This window comes from Lactuca serriola, chromosome 8 (assembly GCF_051521515.1).
Source record: "Lactuca serriola cultivar US96UC23 chromosome 8, Lser_US96UC23_V15, whole genome shotgun sequence".
Classification (NCBI taxonomy): domain Eukaryota; kingdom Viridiplantae; phylum Streptophyta; class Magnoliopsida; order Asterales; family Asteraceae; genus Lactuca; species Lactuca serriola.
In genome coordinates, this window is record NC_136415.1 from 287,034,119 (window position 1) to 287,056,172 (window position 22,054).

The 22,054-nt window shown below is 38.1% G+C and overlaps 2 protein-coding genes across 2 annotated transcripts; both read left to right on the forward strand.

Moving 5' to 3' along the window:
* Positions 1 to 13,916: 13,916 nt before the first annotated feature.
* LOC145070130 (actin-related protein 3-like) lies at positions 13,917 to 16,810 on the forward strand. Its single transcript, XM_079017076.1, has 9 exons — positions 13,917 to 14,469; positions 14,705 to 15,173; positions 15,271 to 15,417; positions 15,511 to 15,603; positions 15,676 to 15,795; positions 15,892 to 16,002; positions 16,073 to 16,198; positions 16,285 to 16,383; positions 16,513 to 16,810. Exons 1-9 carry the CDS (start codon positions 14,420 to 14,422, stop codon positions 16,591 to 16,593), a joined length of 1,296 nt encoding a protein of 431 aa, XP_078873202.1. The 5' UTR covers positions 13,917 to 14,419; the 3' UTR covers positions 16,594 to 16,810.
* A 508-nt stretch (positions 16,811 to 17,318) lies between these two features.
* LOC145069120 (T-complex protein 1 subunit epsilon-like) lies at positions 17,319 to 20,696 on the forward strand. Its single transcript, XM_079016089.1, has 9 exons — positions 17,319 to 17,664; positions 18,475 to 18,793; positions 18,874 to 19,222; positions 19,294 to 19,426; positions 19,518 to 19,570; positions 19,666 to 19,768; positions 19,877 to 20,043; positions 20,145 to 20,258; positions 20,363 to 20,696. Exons 1-9 carry the CDS (start codon positions 17,466 to 17,468, stop codon positions 20,531 to 20,533), a joined length of 1,608 nt encoding a protein of 535 aa, XP_078872215.1. The 5' UTR covers positions 17,319 to 17,465; the 3' UTR covers positions 20,534 to 20,696.
* Positions 20,697 to 22,054: the final 1,358 nt, after the last annotated feature.

Sequence of the window (22,054 nt, forward strand, 5' to 3'; positions counted from 1 at the left end):
ACATGTTTTATAGGGGGGAATACAAGTTAAACATGCCAGTTATCAAATCAATCACATGTGATTGATAACCCGCATGCACAAGATTTTACGACACTCTACACTGTTTTACCGAGTAGGACACTATAATGATTTTCTAAAAAGGTTTTCATTTGTTTCAAAACTCTTACTTATACTGTTTTATCTAAATTCATTCTAAACTGGTTTATGAAATATTTCCAAAGGTTTTCAAACATGTTTTTACAAAAGAATACAAGTTGTGATTTTCCCGAGTATAAAGGCTTTTCATCAAAGTTCACTTTCACGACGTATGATTTTACTTGTTAGTTACTACTGCTTTGCTTTTATGTATTTTAAACTCCTACTCGATAACGCTTTCACTTCGTGATGCGTTTATGCTTGTTATTGTCTCTATTTCGCTTATACTTGTAGTCGCTTATACTTGATAGACGCTCTTACTTCACTTGGTACACTTATACTTCGCGATTCGATTATCCCACTCTGTACGCTTATACTTCACGACTCAGATGTTCCACTGTACGCTTATACTTCACGACTCGGATATTTCACTGTACACTTATACTTCACAAATCGGTTATTCCACACTGTACACTTATACTTCACGATATGATTCCACTTGATACACCCTCAAGCGTAGTTAAATGTATGTCTGTACTTGTATAGATGCATATAAATAATGATTGAAGGGCTTAGGAAGGCTTGTCCGCCCTATTTCCTTTTCTTCATTGAGATGTGGTCTGGTGGGATCGGATGTCCATCCGAAGGTCCTTTTGATTCATTACTTATATACTATGTACACAAGCATAGACATACGGGTTTACTTCAGTCAATTCAGTTAAGAGTCTCTACCTCTAGTTCAGCACTTACATTAGAAACCCACTAGTTGGAAGTCTCTACCCACTATATGGGATGCATCTTCAGGACACGGCCTTCTCTGTCGTCTAGTTGGTAACCAGAGTCTCCTGTAGGGAGAGCGGACATTGTGTGTATAGATCTATACGGGATTGACAACCCCGCACCCAGACTGCTAGCTACAATCCCGACCTACCAAGCCAACAGGTGACAAATGTCACATTTTAGACGCTCGTAGGGCGTCTGGTACTCTAGTCAGTATGGTTATGAGTATCCCGAGTTACCTTATAATTCTTTGGCCTTAAGGTAACGGTATCACACCGGCAATTTACACTGTATGCTGGTATCACTTTTTCAGAGTCACACTGTTCTGACCTTACAAGACATATCTTTCATTTGATACTGTCTGGGGTCCGTATTCTCTGTTTTGACCTTACAAGACGTATCTTTCATTTGATACTGTCTGGATTTGATACTGTCTGGGGTCTGTATCCACTGTATTCACAGTATCCACTGTATTCACTGTATCCACTGTTTTAGACCTTGCTAGACGCATCTTTCATTTGATACTGTCTGCGGTCTGTATTCACTGTTTCAGACCTTACCAGCTGTATCTTTCATTTGGTACCTTCTGGGGTCTGTGTCTCTATTTGTTAGACTGAACCAGGCGTGTCGTTCGTTCGATACTCTCCTGGAGTCTATGATTCCATGCCTTAGTCAGCAGTCCTCACTACTGAGGCATATGTTATTCCCTGATGTCACTTGCTTTCCTCGATAATCAAATTCAGTATTCTGATAATGTCAGCAATTTAGGGAAAATGACTTTTTACCACATAACACTGACCAACCTTGGTAAAAGGCTGCTTTATTAAAGAAAATATAGGATTTTCTGGAAAGAACTCTAATACACAGTAAACACTTAACTACTTCTTTATAAAGTTATTTGAATAAAAGTCACTAAATACTTATGAACTCACCAGCATTTGTAAAAATGCTGATACTCGCTTTTCAAATAACTTGTATTCTCAGGTTAGCATTAGAACAGGTACATCCCAGGAGCTATTGATGAAGATAGCTTAGTACCACGCTGTATTTATTATATTCACTTGTATTACTTTGATGTATTGTAATGTAACCTTGTAAAACTATTACTATTAATGCAATGTTTTGTTGTACTTTGATTACTATAATGCATGTGTTGTGATACTTGACATGACAATATCCACCCCAGAACGTTTCCGCCGTTCCGGTTTTGGGGTGTGACAGATTGGTATCAGAGCATTGTTTATAGTGAGCTAAGTATATCAATTCATAAAAGATATACAACCTATAAACACAAAGGGATAAAACACTCTGACCAAGAATTATACTTTAAAATATAACCATATTTTACCAAAGTATAATAACATCCAAAACCTAAACATTCGAACAAAAGTATCACAAGAAGAACAATAATAAAAGTCTTCGGATGTTGAGCACTACTGTCAAACCTGGGCAGTTATGTAATCGTAAGCTGGGATAAATGTAACCTGATCAACTACATTTATCCGAGATGCGATGAACGTGTGCTTGGGAGTGATAGTGGTGTACAACAGGTCTGAAACTTACCAACTAGGAATGCTAGAGCCAAACATAAAGTTAAAATACTATAGGAGTATTTTAGAACGCTAAAAGGTCCACACTAATCCCAGAATCATATTCAGAAGATAAGAATCAAACAAGAATTAAAATACCATAGGGGTATTTTTAGAATACATAAACAACCTTGTGTGAATAACTAAAAGATCCTTATTGATATACCTACAACTACAGAGGGTGTACTCCCAAGGTTATATATAATAAGGATCCCATAGGCTAAGAATGTGTGGTTTCGCTCTATTTCCTTTTCCTCGTTGGGATGTGGTTCTAGATTAGTATCACATATTCGAAGGCATATCGGATCTAAGCTATATATGATTTGTATACCCTGTGTAATCGTAGCAAACTCGATATGGATCCTACAGTGAAATGTTAATAATCTCTTAGGATTCTTTAGACATTTCCATTCTCGCACGAACCCTGTAGAAAACCCTACCCACTTCAGTGCATAACAGAAGAGTTGAATTCGACCCCGAAGAGGTTCATTGAGAAGATTTCCTGTTCGGAAATAAATGAACTGGGTCGAGACTATTGAATGCACCAAGTGCCCATGTTCTTTTAGGGACAACGGTGAGAATTCGCCTAAACTTCGGAGATTCCCAGTCATCCATCATGAAGTGGTGACACCCAGAGTTGGAATCAGAAGGAAGGCAGAGTGGAAATTCAATATGTCCATACGAGGAGAGAACCCTAGGTAACTATCCGAAGGAAACCAACGCCGATTCCAGTCAAAGATACGAGGCAGACAGCGGGAGCCAGTGCATGGAACCCGAGAAGTGTCTTTTCCTCGTGTTCGTCACGCTAATACACCCATAAAATAATACAATTTAGTGAGTTAGTGGTTAAACTACTCACGCTATGTGTTAGGTAAATCGTCGTTTCCCGTTGCCAGATACACAATTAGGGCGGATCCTCGCACCTTTATTGAGAGAATTTTAGCCATCTGCCCTTGTGAGCCTCTCTTTCCGCAGTTCGTTCCGAACCGTTCTCAAATCTCTCCAGGCCGTAGAGTGAAACCTTTCCCAGTATAAAGGTAACTTAGTAGGAACGACTCGCATCTTATGGCCTTTTTCCGATACTCATACTCTTACCTTGATTACCAAGACTACATCATAGGGATGTAGGTCGACACTCAGACAACCAGTACCCGAGGCACGGGAAAAAATTATGCCTAATACGTTCAGGACAGAAATGTCCAGGGTTAACCATCGTCTCTCATTACCTTGTATTCCTTTCCGTGTAGGAAAAACCATGCCACCGAAGAAGCGTAACCAGTCCTCAAGCAAGAAACCTACACTCTTATTCGATGAAGCTACGTTCCAAGCTGCAATCTCAGCAGCCGTAGCAGCTGTCATGGCTCACCTGAATGCTAACAACGCCAATGTTAGCAAGGTGCCTGTTGGGATTTCCAATCCTGGCAATGGACAGCAGCAACCAACACTTTCATACCCAGTCACACAAGCACCTCAAACGAACCCACTAAAGAGAAAAATAAAGATTGAGGAGGGAAGTACCTCGGCTCAAGGACCTTCCGAAGGGCAACGAGCTGAGACGGTCGTTGCTCCTGAAAATCCTTCCCTCCCGACCTCAAGAAGACCATACCTAGGAGACCTTCCCCACTGCAGCAAGTGCAACTACCATCATCATGGTGCCTGCCGGGAACTCTATTGTGCTAGGTGCAACATGAAGGGTCATACTGCTCGCGTATGCAGAACTCCGGTGGAGCGTATTGCATTAATCACCAAAGTGACGACCAATCCAGTTTGCCACCTATGTGGTAAAATGGGACACTTCAAGAAGGACTGCCCAACCGAAGGGAAAGACAAAGACACAGAAGGGGCCTGACACTACTGCTTAGGGAGAAGCGGCAAGGAACTCGTTAGATTTTTGTACGTCTCTCGATCTCGGATAACTAAACTAAGAACAATAAAAGACTAATTCAAATGTAAATTCTTCCCAATAAGGCGAAAGTCGCAGCACTGTTATAAAATTTAAAATTCATTAGGTAAAACTATAATGGCTAAACATATACGTTACGGCCATGTATATTTAAGATGGACAGACCTAGAGTGAGCGAATGCCGCCTCATTTCCTGTTCCTCGTTTGGTTGTGGATTTAGGGCGGGGTCGCTCAGTCAACAGTCCTCCCCACCTTAAATATACATGACTAGTATATGTGAGGTGATTATAGAAATGCCTCGTGAGAATTCGTTCATGAAAAGGTACTCTATTCGGAAACACTTAGGACTCTCTATAGTACCGCGTCGACTCTATCGGTCCAAGTATCCGCGGTAGTGATACATAGGACGAAACCCGAGACGCCTAGAACTTGTGTGCCTGTTCGGCACATGACTCTATCGATCTTCACTTTACATCATGTCGGAGTGTGCCAACTTCGACGACTCTATTGATCATGGTTTGACTTCGTGCAACCATGTGTACGTCCTTAGTGCTGTGCAAAAAGAAATTTCTCCATAGCCATGTCGGCAAATAACGGTTCTTTCGAACCTAAACCTAACACAAATAATCAAACCTAATGCGATCCGTCAATCGTCCCTCTTATCTCAAACCTTCCGAAGTACCCAAGAGAGGGTACCCCACACTGTTGACCGACCCCTCGTAGTCAGATGGACACCGAACTGAACAACACTACAGATACTCTAAGAAGACGACCACTAACCGAAGCATACTCCGTAGATTCCCCCGGGAGACCCTTCACAACTCACACATCAGGTTCGTGAACCTAGAGAATAGAACTCATGAGGCTGACCACTATAACCAGGTATACTGCTGGCATACATCAAGTATTGGCGGTTAAGCCAAGCATGAGCTCTACCACGGACCTCTTCGCAAAACACTTTCACCCTATTCCATAACATAGGAGCTGGAGTCAAGGGAATCACTGCGGGTTAAGCTAGTAAAGTTTCGAGTGATGAGACCCTATACTCACTAGAATTGATCTAGACCGAGGAAACTCAGAACCTTCGAAAGAGTAGTTGCAGTAGATGCTCTTACTACTCAGGCACCTTGCCCACCCTGTATAAACAGGTAGTGCCTATCATCCTCCACCCTCTCGCATGGAGGAAATCGTCGTCGCCCTGTAAGACGATGAAATACGCTTTCCAAAGTGAACACTAGAATACCGAGAACCACAGGATAACCTTCACAGCCAAGAATACTTGGTCAAGTGCGGAAGAAGTTGCATTTAAAACTCATGACCCAGATCCCGAAAGAGATTATAGACTTGACACTAGCCTTGGTGTTAGTCGAAGGGTTATGCAGGAACATACGCTTTCCGCACTAGAATAAAGCAAAGTCTTAGGGATTCATTGGACTATTAGGTGTTCCACGAATACCATCTCACGCAGAGATAGTAGAACCACCTCCCGAGATAGTCCAACACTCGTCTGGTGAAACCCTATATTCCCGACCTCCGGGGTTTCCGCATCTCAAGCTTCGTTAGTGCAGGTTCCTTTTGCACAAGCTTGAGATAGACACTCTACAGCAAACCGATAACCATAGCCTCGCAACCCACTCGACGATCTAGAAAGTCTCTATCAACCAGTTGACAGAAAACGCGAGACCAAAGACCACTCGAGCTTTCTAAGAACCAACCCGAAGGACTACACACACAGTACGAGAAAGAACGTTAGGAACTTCGGAATGGCGATCACACCAGTGATGATCTTGCCATAGAAGTACACTATGTTCTAGGTACTGAAAAGCTCTACCATTCCGAGAGCTTAGGACCATATGAGAATCCCCATGGAGACTTGGTCCAACCCTTTTCAGGCCGCTACCACCTTCGAATATACCACAAGATTCACACCCGATCGATCCACTTCTTAGACTTGATATGCAATTGCCCGACATCACTCTTCGTGCCCCACTCATCTTGATAGAAACCATTGAGAACCCTAACCTTGTAGATACACCAGTTGGAACCCACTAGCTACACTAGACGGAATCCGCATCCCGTACGTGAAGGTCTGTGGGAATGACAAACACCGACTAGAGTTCGCTTGGGAATGCGAGGACAACCGTATAGGAAGTACTCCCTTCCCTCTACTTGGCCATTCATACCTACTTCCTTGCCTAGACCTGAATTTCGGGACAAAATTCCCTCTAACGGGGGGATGATGTGACAACCCAAGTTGTTCCGTTACATTTCCCTGTTACCGTTAACGGAATATTCCAGTTATAAAAGTTCCGTTCATTAGAGGTCGTCAATTTAATAAACATTTCAATTGTTTATGTTTAATATGCCGTTAAGTCTTGATGAAAGGGAATAAAAACATAGGACACACATTTCCATTTATTTGGAAAATGTTAAGTGTTATTATTACGACCACTAAATCGGGTGCGACCAAAAGCCCCGTATAACGGCAGTATTGGGTAGAATTCCACTGAGCTCCAACTCCCACCCATATATAAAGGGGAGTAAACTCCATTTGGAGCTTTTCCACCCTCTCTCTCTATACTCTCTCTCTAGGCTCGTTTTCGACTCAAAAACTGCGATTTCCGACTCCTAAACGTAAGACTATCAACCCTAACTTGTTCTATGTGTACATTATTGTCTTTTTAGCCTAAAAATCACAAGATTAAGACATGAAAAAGGAGTTTACGGACTAAGTGCCTCCTTAGGCCGTAAACCCCCAAAAGATGGCCAAAATGACTCAAGAATGTCCCTAATGGCTTAGAAATAAATTAAGGGTTTTACCTAAGAGTGTTTGAGCATGAAAACACAATGATTTAGGGCATAAAAGAGAGTTTACGGCCCAAGCACATGCTTAGGCCGTAAACCCCTCAAAACTATGTTAAAATGCCTCCGAAACACTCCCAAACCACCCTTAGGCTTCATACATAATTTAGGGAGTTAGTAATTGGGTTTTTGATCACTTAAACACATCAAAATGAAGGGGGAAAAGGAGTTTATGGCCCAGGTATGTACCAAGGCCGTAAACTCCCCAAAACATGCCCAAATGTTGTTTTTTGTCCCCTAAATGACCTTAGACATTTACCATAAAATACTAGGATTGAAACAAGGGCTTAAACTCAAAGAATGGAGGGTGTATGAGAGGCCAAGCCATAGAGCTTACGGCCGTAAACTCTCAAAGGTTGGTCATTTGGACCATAAACTCTAAAGGAGTGCCCTCTTGGAACACCAAACACCCCTATAGCCTTGAATAAATTACTAGAAGTGATATAAGGGCTTGAAACTTCACAAAACTCAAGGGATGAGAGTTTACGGCCGTAAACTCCCTTAGGAGTTGTCCCTAGGCCGTAAACTCCATTATAGTGCCCTTAAAGACCCTAAACCCACTCATGCCTTTTGGAATTGGGCCTAGAATAATTCCATGAACAAGTAGAAGCCTTAAAACACACTAGATACCCTCACCATGAGTTTACGGCCGTAAACTCATGGTGAGTAGTCCCTGGGCCGTAAACTAAGTGTTAAGGGTTTACTCTTGGAGAGTAAACTCCATTCCTAAGTCATACACACCCTTAGACGCTACCCGGGACACCCAAACACTTAACCAAAGTGTTTTCCGCTCCTTTGAGTGCGTATACGTGTTTAATTAGTATTAAATATACTAATTGTATGTGAACATATGTTATCATATGTTATATAGGTCATTGAGTGTGTTCGAGTCTTTACGTGACACCGAACGCCCAAACGGCACCTTCGTCGGACCTACTTACACCAAGTGAGTTCATACCCCTGAATGAACCTTTTAAATGTTTTTACATGTTTTATAGGGGGGGAATACAAGTTAAACATGCTAGTTATCAAATCAATCACATGTGATTGATAACCCGCATGCACAAGATTTTACGACACTCTACACTGTTTTACCGAGTAGGACACTATAATGATTTTCTAAAAAGGTTTTCATTTGTTTCAAAACTCTTACTTATACTGTTTTATCTAAATTCATTCTAAACTGGTTTATGAAATATTTCCAAAGGTTTTCAAACATGTTTTTACAAAAGAATACAAGTTGTGATTTTCCCGAGTATAAAGGCTTTTCATCAAAGTTCACTTTCACGACGTATGATTTTACTTGTTAGTTACTACTGCTTCGCTTTTATGTATTTTAAACTCCTACTCGATAACGCTTTCACTTCGTGATGCGTTTATGCTTGTTATTGTCTCTATTTCGCTTATACTTGTAGTCGCTTATACTTGATAGACGCTCTTACTTCACTTATCGTCGTTTCCACATCGTGATACACTTACACTTGGTACACTTATACTTCGCGATTCGATTATCCCACTATGTACGCTTATACTTCACGACTCAGATGTTCCACTGTACGCTTATACTTCACGACTCGGATATTTCACTGTACACTTATACTTCACAAATCGGTTATTCCACACTGTACACTTATACTTCACGATATGATTCCACTTGATACACCCTCAAGCGTAGTTAAATGTATGTCTGTACTTGTATAGATGCATATAAATAATGATTGAAGGGCTTAGGAAGGCTTGTCCGCCCTATTTCCTTTTCTTCATTGAGATGTGGTCTGGTGGGATCGGATGTCCATCCGAAGGTCGTTTGATTCATTACTTATATACTATGTACACAAGCATAGACATACGGGTTTACTTCAGTCAATTCAGTTAAGAGTCTCTACCTCTAGTTCAACACTTACATTAGAAACCCACTAGTTGGAAGTCTCTACCCACTATATGGGATGCATCTTCAGGACACGGCCTTCTCTGTCGTCTAGTTGGTAACCAGAGTCTCCTGTAGGGAGAGCGGACATTGTGTGTATAGATCTATACGGGATTGACAACCCCGCACCCAGACTGCTAGCTACAGTCCCGGCCTACCAAGCCAACGGGTGACAAATGTCACATTTTAGACGCTCGTAGGGCGTCTGGTACTCTAGTCAGTATGGTTACGAGTATCCCGGGTTACCTTATAATTCTTTGGCCTTAAGGTAACGGTATCACACCGGCAATTTACACTGTATGCTGGTATCACTTTTTCAGAGTCACACTGTTCTGACCTTATAAGACGTATCTTTCATTTGATATTGTCTGGGGTCCGTATTCTCTGTTTTGACCTTACAAGATGTATCTTTCATTTGATACTGTCTGGGGTCTGTATCCACTGTATTCACAGTATCCACTGTATTCACTATATTCACTGTATTCACTGTATCCACTGTTTTAGACCTTGCTAGACGCATCTTTCATTTGATACTGTCTGCGGTCTGTATTCACTGTTTCAGACCTTACCAGCTGTATCTTTCATTTGGTACCTTCTGGGGTCTGTGTCTCTATTTGTTAGACTGAACCAGGCGTGTCGTTCGTTCGATACTCTCCTGGAGTCTATGATTCCATGCCTTAGTCAGCAGTCCTCACTACTGAGGCATATGTTATTCCCTGATGTCACTTGCTTTCCTCGATAATCAAATTCAGTATTCTGATAATGATAGCAATTTAGGGAAAATGACTTTTTACCACATAACACTGACCAGCGTTGGTAGAAGGCTGCTTTATTAAAGAAAATATAGGATTTTCTGGAAAGAACTCTAATACACATTAAACACTTAACTACTTCTTTATAAAGTTATTTGAATAAAAGTCACTAAATACTTATGAACTCACCAGCATTTGTAAAAATGCTGATACTCGCTTTTCAAATAACTTGTATTCTCAGGTTAGCATTAGAACAGGTACATCCCAAGAGCTGTTGATGAAGATAGCTTAGTACCACATTGTATTTATTATATTCACTTGTATTACTTCGATGTATTGTAATGTAACCTTGTAAAACTATTACTATTAATGCAATATTTTGTTGTACTTTGATTACTATAATGCATGTGTTGTGATACTTGACATGACGTCATCCACCCCAGAACGTTTCCGTCGTTCCGGTTTTGGGGTGTGACACTAGCATTTTCTAGTGAAAGTATAAGGCCATTTAGGGGACATTTACTATCATTTTTCCATGTTTAGGGGTGTTTACGGCCTAGGCACTTGTCTGGGCCGTAAACTCCATGTTACCCCATATTTCCTTGTGTTTAAATGATTTAAACCCAAAATAGCAAGCCCCTAATTCATGTATTAAGCCTAAGGGTGGTTTGGGAGTGTTTTTGGGGCTTTTAGACATGTTTAAGAGGTGTTTACGGCCTTGGCATATGCCTGGGCCGTAAACTCTCTTTTACCCCCTAAAACCATGTGATTTAATGTTTAAACACTCCTAGGCAAGTCCCTTGATTTATTTCCAAGCCTTTAGGGACATTTTGGGGTCATTTTGGCCTTATTTTAGGTGTTTACGGCCTAAGGAGGAGCTTAGGCCGTGAACTCCTTTTCAACAGCTTAAATGGTCCAATTCTAAGCTATAAACACGAATCATAATGTTTAGAGTAAGCTAGGGTAAGCGGACTTACGATTTGGAAGCGTTTGGTTGCGGATTCGGGTCGAAAACGAGTCTAGAGAGAGAGAGGGTGGAAAAGCTCCAAATGGAGTTTACTCCCCTTTATATATGGGTGGGAGTTGGAGCTCAGTGGAATTTTACCCAATACTGCCGTTATACGGGGCTTTTGGTCGCACCCGATTTAGTGGTCGTAATAATAAAAACTAACTTTTTCCAATTAAATGGAAATGTGTGTTATGTGTTTTTATTTCCTTTTATCACGACTTAACGGCATATTAAACATAAACAATTGAAATGTTTATTTAATTGACGACCTCTAATTAACGGAACTTTTATAAATTGGAATATTCCGTTAACGGTAACGGGGAAATGTAACGGTACAACTTGGGTTGTCACAGCTAATAAGCACAAAACTCCACATCTAGAAAGATCTAATGAAATAACCAACAATTCAGAGCTTTATACCTCTAAACGAAGCTTGAGGGCAAGATTGTGAGATGGGTGAGAATGTAGGTCAAGATGAACCTGTTGATGCTAGCATAATTCAGAATGAAGCTGAAGATGATGATGTTACTGCTAATTTGCGAAATATTTTCAATGAAGACCAACACTATAAGGAGCAACAACATGTGTTAGGTATGAGGTTTGAGAATCCTAAACAAGTGAAAGTCATGCTATGGAATTATGAAGTTGCAAGTGGGTATCAATTATGTTCTATGAAAAAATGGTAGCAGAAAGCTATTAGTGAAGTGTTACAATGGAAACAATAATTTTAGGCTTTGGAGGGGACATGGATGAGTGGTGATCATTCTTTCCAGATCAAGTCTCTTATAATCAAGCATAATGCTAGGAATTTCAAATTTGGATCAATTTTCACTTATAGATGGATATGAAGCCATTTCACTCAAGAATTTGTAAACAATCAGACATTGAGTGTTAGACTACTTATAGAGGAGGTGAAAACACATTTGGCATTGAAATGAGTACGATTCATTATAAGAGAGCCAAGAAATATGCTTTCACTCTAATTGAAGGAGCAATTGTAAATAACTATGTCAAGCTATAGTCATATGGTGAGGAGATAAGAAGACCAAAAATCCATGTTTAGCTGTAATTTTTTTTTGTTGATGCAATGTCTGATGGTAAAAATTACTTCATTCGGATACATATATTTTCAATGAGTGAAAAAGGGTTGGAAGTGATAATTGGGGGGGGGGGGGGGGGGAGGTGAGGGGTGTCAAAAAACAAGGATATTTTGCGATCTAAAAGATAATCCTTAAAATAGTTCTTGGTCACAATTTTCATTAAGTCAACAAGAATCTCCTAATCTGCAAATATTAACTAAGGCAAGTGTTCATACAACAAAGCCAATAAAGAAAAATAAACACAAGAAAAACAAAATGCCATACTTGGGTTCATCAAAAAACACATCCACATCTTGTTGTTATCCCGACACTTTAGACTCATGCCCACCAAAGCCAGTGTAATCTCTTCTACATTCGTACCATCCATAATATGATCTAAATTATCTACTATATCCTGGACGGTAGGGTCCAACTTCTTATCTTTAATCATCATGGAAGTTGTTGAAACATCAGTCATTGGTGCAAACAAAGTCTCATCAACCAAAAATAATTGTTCTTTCCACTTCTTAATGAAATTAGGGAAACATTTGGTAATCTTAACCTCACCCATTGGGGAGAATATATACCAATGCACATTTACTTATATGTAATAAAATTACCAAAATAGATGGAAATCAACACTACTTTGAGACTCCAACTTAACATCTCAAAACAAGTAACTTTCCTATTGTATTGGTTTGGACGAATAATGCATATTTTATAAAACCCCAAAACAATTAGAAAAATAACTCAAGGGAAGATGAAGCCAATACTCTAAAGATTTCATGTAAATACTTACCTTCCAGACGAGTCTTAAGTGATACAAATGTCAGGTTAAGGAAAAATGCCATAAGTCTCCCTAAATTGGAAATCTAATGTTGTTGCTTCATCCTTCTCCACAATCATTGTTCCTCCATAATCATCATTGAGGAAACAACATCAATTGCCTAGTTGTCTACCATTTTTTAAAACAAAGGAAAAGTAAGGAATTCCTTAGAAAGAAGTAGCAAAGAGAAAATCAATAACGATATAACGATTACAAAAGAGGTTATAAAGCAAAAAAGCCGCTTTTATAAAATTTAGGGAATGTAAATATTATAAGTTGCTTGATTGATAGAGATGTTTAAACCTCATATAAAAAGGGATAGATAAGGGCCCAAGCCTAACCTAAACCCTAATCGTTTGGACATAAACCCTTAATGCTAACATACTAACATTACCCTATAGTTTTATGAGAGATGTTATGCCGACGGAGATCATGAACATGAGCTAGCAACGTCTGCTAGATCTGAATGCAGAGGTGGCGATAAAAACTAGATCTGGAGGCAACGTTGGTGGTGAGATCTTGTTTCAAACGCGAAAGGATTCCCATGACTAAGGTGTTAGCGAAGACGGTGATTGCTGATTGGATATATATATATATATATATATATATATATATATATATATATATATATAGAGAGAGAGAGAGAGAGAGAGAGAGAGAGATGAACATGGGCTAACCGGAGATAGTGGCAACTCGCCTGGGAAAAATATCTAATAGTATGTCTTAGAAGTCAGATAGAAGGAGTTAGTAGTGCATCACCACAATAGAGAGTCGAACAAGGATCCAACCAAGCTATACAAAATATTGGGCTAATCAGCGAACGAGAGAAAGTAGTTGTGTCGCAACAACATCGAGCCCAAGGCAAGGGTGCCAAAAATATCCCGTCTAATTCCAACATAAGATCGTACGCCATACACAATCACCTGCAAAAACGACGTAACCACAAAAATCTTACGATTAGGTAGAAAAATAATTATTTATTCTTTCAACCCATCCTATTTTTGTGATTTACTCGTTATACAATTATAGCATATATCAGCATAATAGAGCCGTGACGAATACTTTTGGTTATTTGGGATCCAACGTTGCGTGGCGATACCAAAACCAAACGGCCCAATTTCATACTCAACTCTGATTGCCATATTTGGTGTTTACAATCTCGAAACATTACACACGAGATTCAAGAACACATACATAGAGAAAGAATCACTGACAGGTTTCTGTTGTTTCATCATAAAGGTAAGTATCTTGATCGGAGAAAACGACACTGGGTCTGTATTCAATTGCAATGATGGTGAAATTTGTGAAACAACTTTCACATTCATCATAAATTTCAATGCAATCAAATGGATGCTTTCAAACCCATTAAGAACATCGATCATCTCCAGTATTGTTTGCCGACTAGTTGCTTTGGGTTGAAATCGACGCCGACAGTTTTAATCCATCGTCTCAAACGACCATGATCAGTTCTTCCCTTAAACCCCACTTTGGATCTCAGTTGCAGGTCCATTACCACTCCACGAACATCATTATTTCTCTCTACTTTTGGCTCGCATCATGGATCCTTCAACCTCTCGTCCTGCTGTAGTCATCGACAATGGCACCGGGTATTTAACTCACTCACATCTCTGCAACGCGCCCCACATGTTTGTTTAAATTCCCCAATAAGATTCATATATATTCACCCAAGACTTATCAACCAAGTGATTGTAGCACGTTTTGCCCCACCATTTCAACAATGTTTACTAAACTAGTACTCTTTTCACAGTTTGCAGACCACCTGTTCGATAAAATTACTCAACAAAATCCGACCTAACAATTGAACTTATAATGGTATTACAGGTATACGAAAATGGGATTTGCTGGTAATGTGGAGCCTTTCTTTAACGTTCCAACAGTAGTTGCTCTTAACGACTCATTTGTAAGCCAACCTTCCCGAAGCTCAATCAAGGGAAGCAGCAGCTGGCTAACTCAACACAGTGCAGGAGTGATGGCTGATCTTGATTTTCACATAGGAGAAGAAGCCATGTCAAAGTCAAGATCTAGTGGCATCTACAATCTAACTCACCCAATCAAACATGGACAGGTGGAAAATTGGGATGCAATGGAGCGATTTTGGCAACAATGTATATACAATTACTTGCGTTGTGATCCAGAGGATCATTACTTTTTGTTGACTGAAAGCCCATTGACTGCACCCGAGACTCGAGAATACACTGGTGAGATTATGTTTGAGACATTCAATGTTCCAGGGCTTTATATAGCAGTTCAGCCTGTTCTTGCTCTTGCTGCTGGATACACCACAAAGAAGGTTAGTTTCTTGGATCTTTAATCTTTAATCTTTAATCTTGATTCTTGAGTTTATTTGGTAATTTGTAATGTTTAAATCATTATATGGTTTTGCTTAGTGTGAGATGACAGGTGTTGTGGTGGATGTTGGAGATGGAGCTACACATGTTGTTCCTGTTGCAGAAGGTTATGTTATTGGGAGCAGTATTAAGTCGATACCTATTTCAGGAAAAGATGTTACTTACTTCATCCAACAACTCATGAGGGTATGTTGATGTTCATTTTCACTTAATCATTCTTGCAAAATCAAGATTATGAGAAAAAAATGTTGAAAGATTCCATGATATTATCTTATTTAGGAAAGAGGAGAGCACATTCCACCTGAAGATTCACTTGAAGTAGCAAGGAAAGTTAAAGAAACATTTTGCTACACTTGTTCAGACATTGTCAAGGTAGTCATATGCTTTGTGTAATATGTTTAAATGAATGATTATATCTTTATATTATTTTCTTTAAATGTTCAGGAGTTTAATAAGCATGACAAAGAGCCAGCAAAATACATTAAACAATGGAAAGGCATTAAACCAAAGACAGGGGCACCATACTCATGTGATATTGGCTATGAACGATTCCTTGGTCCTGAGGTCTGTCTTTCCTTTATTTATTTTGAAGGGGTAGAAAAGTAATTTGTCAAGATGTATGTATTATAATTTATAATTTATAAAATAATCCTTGTGTAGGTCTTCTTCAATCCAGAGATATACAATAGAGGCTTTACAACTCCTTTACCTGTTGTAATAGACAAGTGTATTCAGTCTGCACCAATTGACACAAGACGCGCCCTCTATAAGGTACATTTTTATAATTGTAAAAGGGCAAAACCGTAAAAATACTTGTGACCCTTGGTTTGATTTATTTCAGAATATTGTATTGTCTGGAGGATCAACCATGTTTAAAGATTTCCACAGAAGGTTACAAAGGGAGGTAAAGAAGATTGTGGGTGCACGTGTTCATGCATCAGAAGCGAAATTTAGTAATGAAGTGAAAGTAAGCATATAATTTTCAATAAAATATATTTTATTTCATTTTTAGTGACAAAAAAAAAAAAAAACTGATGTTAATTTTGGTTCCAGGCACAACCGGTTGAAGTTAATGTAGTGAGCCATCCTATCCAGAAACATGCGGTATGGTTTGGAGGCTCTGTACTTGCATCAACACAGGAATTTTTCATGGTATTTTTTTTAATTATTATTATTTTAATCAGCAATTGAAAATTTGAAACACTAATTTATGTGGGTATCTATATGTATGTTGATGTTAGTTAATTACTGAAATGTGTATTTGATTTATGTGTGGATTAGGCTTGTCATACAAAAGCAGAATATGAAGAATATGGGGCAAGCATATGCAGAACAAATCCTGTTTTCAAGGGAATGTATTGATTGATACAAGAATCTGTTATAGTGGTTGTGTACATTTCTAGAGGCTTGAATTCATGTATGAAAAAAGTGAATTTTGGATTTTTTTTTTTTTGTATTTTTTGTTGGGGGTTTAGGAAGCAATGGTTTTTCTGATAGGGATCCTTGTGAAATATTTGTATTGGATTGCAGGCTTATAAGGTGACAGATTTTGAAAACTTTAATACAAATTGTCATCAAATGTTATTGAGCAAAAAAGTCTTAATGGTCTAAAATTCGTCTAAAATATTACTAGTATAATTTTTTCTTCAACTTTTTGAAAATGTTTTATTAAAAATCATGTTTTTGTTATTATTACTATTATAAATACTATTTATCGTAACTATTTAAAACATTAGCTATTTGTGGAATTTTAGAAATGAACAAATAAAAAAAATGTTTATAGGACCATTTGACCATCCTAGTTAAGATCCTTTATCTAAAGTCTTATTTATTTTGTAATGGAATCCAGAATCAAATGAAAAAATAAATAAATAATAGAATCACATTAAACCAGTCTGAATTAGTTTTCATTTAGTAGTTCAATTGAAAATAAGAATATGATATTTGAGTTTGTGAATAATATAAAATATTAATTTTTGTTTGATAGAATTTTAATCGACCCGACATGAAAACCGGGTCAAACCCGAAAAAATAAGCGGGAGCAGAGAATCAGTGAGAGAGGTTTGTCGCAACTCTCAAACCCTTGGGCCAGGGTTTTTAGGGTATAACCACTCATTTGAACTCGCAGCTTCGGTAACCACCTTCTCAACGTTGTCGTGTGTGTGGCTTTCGATCAAACCATTTTTGATTTGTATGTCGATCTAAGAGCTTAAGCAAGTGCAAGATCAACAAAAATGGCGTTGGCGTTCGACGAATATGGGCGGCCCTTCATAATCTTAAGGGAACAAGAAAGTAAGAGCAGGCTAAGAGGTTTAGATGCTCAGAAAGCCAACATTTCCGCCGGCACCGCCGTTGCTCGCATCCTCCGGACTTCTCTTGGTCCTAAAGGCATGGACAAGATGCTCCAGAGCCCCGACGGCGACATCACCATCAGTAAATATTCGCCTCTCCATCTCTCTCTCTCTCTCTCTCTCTATGTGGTTTCATGTTGCCGGTTTAATCCATTCTTAGTTTTCGCCACGATCTCCAACACTGCATCGAATATTGCCTTTTTTTTTTACGTATAATAATATGAATCGATGCGTGATTTACTTATTGAATGTAATCTATCTTCTGTAGGTAGAGAATGTGTTATAGGAACTATAGGTTATAATCGAACACATTTTTGTTATAATGCAGTTTGAGATCTTATTTCAAAGCAATTTGAAAGACCAGATCATTATTTGCGGATTTAACTAAACTTGATCTGTATAAGGTTACTTAGATGGGATTTATTTTATTGAACAGCAGATCATACGACCACATAGAACTAGTAACTTGTTATCTGATCCCTCCACTGCGATCTACAAATTGGCTTTGTATGCCAAACATGTACTTTCAAATTTTGATATGTTTATTATTTACTCTCTCGGAGAAAATGCTGATTACATCAAGCACAAATACAAGCACCCATGTTAAAATATAGTAAAGGCAGCGTTCAGTCTGCAGTGCACTAAATTGTTTTTTCTATCCTTTTACATAGTATGTTGAAAGCTCCTTTAAAGCTTATATGAGAAGCTTAACTATTTTCCCCAATGGTGAGAGCTATCTCAAGGATTTGACTCTGATTTGATCATGGGTATGACTTGAAGGATGTGATAAGCGATTAAAATTGGTTGAAATCATTTGCTGCTATTTGAGTTCCCTAAATTTATTCAGCATAGCTTATTGCTATCAAGATTTAACTTTAATTTTTTTTTCCAGCAAATGATGGTGCAACAATCTTGGAGCAAATGGATGTTGACAATCAAATTGGTAAACTGATGGTTGAACTCTCAAGGAGTCAAGACTATGAGATTGGTGATGGAACAACAGGAGTTGTTGTTATGGCTGGAGCACTTCTAGAACAAGCTGAACGACTAATAGAACGTGGTATTCATCCAATTCGTGTTGCAGAAGGCTATGAGATTGCTTCAAAGATTGCTGTTGATCATTTGCAACAAATCTCACACAAGTTTGAGTTCAATCCTACAAATATAGAACCCCTTGTTCAAACTTGCATGACTACCTTATCCTCCAAGATGTAAGCTTTTCTCAATTTTTCTTTCCAATCTTTTAAAAGATTACATGTTTTTTTTTTATATCTGATTCAATTCAATTCAGTGTGAACCGTTGCAAAAGAAGTTTGGCTGAGATTGCTGTGAAGGCAGTAATGGCAGTTGCTGATTTAGAGAGGAAGGATGTTAACTTAGATCTGATTAAAATTGAGGGAAAAGTTGGTGGAAAATTGGAAGATACAGAGCTTATTTATGGGATTCTTGTTGACAAAGATATGAGTCACCCTCAAATGCCAAAGCATATTGAGGATGCTAAAATTGCCATTTTGACTTGCCCCTTTGAGCCTCCAAAGCCAAAGACTAAGCATAAGGTTGATATTGATACAGTTGAAAAGTTTCAAACTTTACGTGAGCAAGAAAGGAAATACTTTGATGACATGGTTCAACAATGCAAGGTATGGTGACACCTCATTCTACTTTTTATTTTTTGTAATCTCATGCCTCAATGTATATATTTTTTCTACAGGATGTTGGGGCTACATTGGTAATTTGCCAATGGGGTTTTGATGATGAAGCAAATCACTTATTAATGCACAGAAACTTACCTGCTGTGAGATGGGTTGGTGGTGTTGAATTAGAGCTTATAGCAATAGCCACTGGTTTGTGTCTACTAATTATCTCATAACAACTGATTATTGTCTGTTTTACCCTTTTGATATGATTTTGGTGTTTATTCTTTATTTTCAACAGGTGGAAGAATTGTCCCTAGGTTTCAGGAATTAACAGCAGAAAAGCTAGGCAAGGTATAATTTCTTCTCATTTACTATTTTCATTGGTTGTAATCCTGAAAAAAACATAATAAATGACTTTTTAAATTTTTTATTAAATTTATGGACAGGCTGGTTTGGTTAGAGAGAAATCATTTGGCACCACAAAAGATCGGATGCTATATATTGAGCATTGTGCTAATTCAAGGGCTGTAACCATATTTATTCGTGGGGGTAAGTTAACATGTATTTTCATTGGTTATGTTTAACCTTCAAAGCTTTATCATTTTTTTCCTGATAAAATGTTATTGGATAGATAATCATAATTTTGAGATAAATTAGGTAACAAGATGATGATAGAGGAGACAAAACGCAGCATTCATGATGCATTATGTGTTGCAAGAAATCTCATCCGCAATAACTCTATTGTATATGGTGGTGGGGCACCAGAAATTTCATGCTCAATTGCAGTTGAAGCAGCTGCTGATAAATATCCAGGAGTTGAGCAGGTATATAAATATATAAATATAAATATATATATTTGATTTCTTTTTTAAATAGTTTCAATAAACGGAGTTTTTAATTGTAATTATTTTGTCGCCATTGCCAGTATGCTGTGAGGGCTTTTGCAGATGCTTTGGATTCTGTTCCCATGGCTCTTGCAGAGAACAGTGGTCTGCAACCCATTGAGACACTATCTGCAGTCAAATCTCAGCAAATAAAGGTAATTTTTTTTTTGACTGAACTGGACAAACCATTTCTTAATGGGGAGGGCATTTATGTCTTTTTCATTAATTATATAACATGATTTAAAATTATATCTGGTAGGAGAAGAACGCGTGTTGTGGGATAGATTGCAATGATGCTGGCACAAACGACATGCGTGAGCAAAATGTATTCGAAACCCTAATTGGAAAGCAACAACAGCTCTTGCTTGCTACACAAGTCGTGAAGATGATCTTGAAAATCGATGATGTCATCTCTCCCTCCGAGTATTGATTTGATTTCTAGGTATTTGACCTTTTTACCCTTTTTTTCGAAGTCCTAAATTTTGTGTTATGTCATAGAAAACTAGAAGTATGGTATGGTGTGAATTGAACTTGTTTGTATTGTTAATCCTTAAAACCATTAAACAATTTATTATTATTATTAATTTTTTTTATCTGTATTTGATATTTATAATCAGTATCAGTCCAAATATATTTTGGGTTCATGGCAAAAACAAAAATAATGGCCTCTTAAATGACTTTTTTTTCCTTGTATTCAAAGAAATGACTCAGATTGTTTTATATATAAATGCAAAAACTAAAACTTTATGTGGATAAAACTCAGTGTACGTTGTTTTGGGAAATCGTTAGTTATATGAATTATAGGAGTTTTTTTTTTTTTTTTACATATTCTTTAATTTGTTTTCTATATAGGGACCAAACCTGCAACATACCAAAATACTAAACCTAAAAAGTTTGCTATTCCTAACGCATTAGCTTTTTATTATACATAATAATATAATGTTTGATTTTTCCTTTTGTCATTTATAATAGACAACATTGCATAAATGGTCCCTATAGTTTCCAAAAAGTCTCAAGTTCAGGACAACCTTGTGTTTCATTATACTGTTTGTCTTTATGGTTTCAAACCTTTACACGGTTTTTGTGTCTAACTCTGTTAGAGATCTCTGAGCAAAATGACCAAAATACCCCTTGTTTTGTCTTTTCTTATATTTTATCAATTAATGAACTACATGGACCAAATATATGAATTAAAAGAAAACTATATAATGAACTACAAGGACCAAATATATGAATTAAAAGAAAACTACGTAAGAACCCCCCAACCCACATACTCTTGGCCTCCATAGCATTTTGCTCACAATCTCATTTAAAAATTTCAAAAACTCACTTTACCCATTTTCCACCCTTATAGATCCCACCTAGTACTAGAGGTGGCAACCGTGTCGTGTCGAAACACTAAACGGGTTTAAAGTGCTTGATCTTAACTCGACCCATTTAATTAATGTGTCGTGTTGTGTCAACCCGTTTATTTTCGTGTCGAGTTCATGTCGGGTTTCGGGTTAGGGTTATATCTTGAAATATGTCGTGTCATGTGAGGTTAAAAGATTGAGCATGTTAAAAGAGTAGGAGTTGGGTAGGCGGAGAGGAAAAACTAATAGTTTGGAGGCAGAATAGATGAAGTCATAGCAAGTTCAGATGACAAAATTAAAAGAGTGGGAGTTGGGGAGGCGGATGAAAAGGTCGCGAGGATGTGAGAGTGGTGAAAGAGATCGGGTAGTTTGGGAAAGAATGGAAAAACTGAAATTAAGTCTTGATCTAGACGGCTAAGTCATTTCAACATTACAAAACGACTCAATTCGAAGGTTTTCTTTTACTTATGGTTTTGGTTTTGTATCTTTCTAGTTTATTTAAATAATTCAAAAAATTTGCATATAAATAAACGGGTCATTTTCGAGTTGAAATTCTCAACCCTAACCTTACCCCTTTAATTTCCGTGTCATGTCGTGTC

Bases quoted from the DNA above. Each gene is read 5' to 3' on its own strand.
- LOC145070130 (XM_079017076.1), top strand. From the start codon at position 14,420: ATGGATCCTTCAACCTCTCGTCCTGCTGTAGTCATCGACAATGGCACC. The intron at 15,418-15,510 runs GTATGTTGATGT...TATCTTATTTAG, and splicing joins TCATCCAACAACTCATGAGG to GAAAGAGGAGAGCACATTCC. The intron at 15,604-15,675 runs GTAGTCATATGC...TTAAATGTTCAG, and splicing joins CTTGTTCAGACATTGTCAAG to GAGTTTAATAAGCATGACAA.
- LOC145069120 (XM_079016089.1), top strand. From the start codon at position 17,466: ATGGCGTTGGCGTTCGACGAATATGGGCGGCCCTTCATAATCTTAAGG. The intron at 17,665-18,474 runs GTAAATATTCGC...TTTTTTTTCCAG, and splicing joins CGACGGCGACATCACCATCA to CAAATGATGGTGCAACAATC. The intron at 18,794-18,873 runs GTAAGCTTTTCT...AATTCAATTCAG, and splicing joins ACTACCTTATCCTCCAAGAT to TGTGAACCGTTGCAAAAGAA.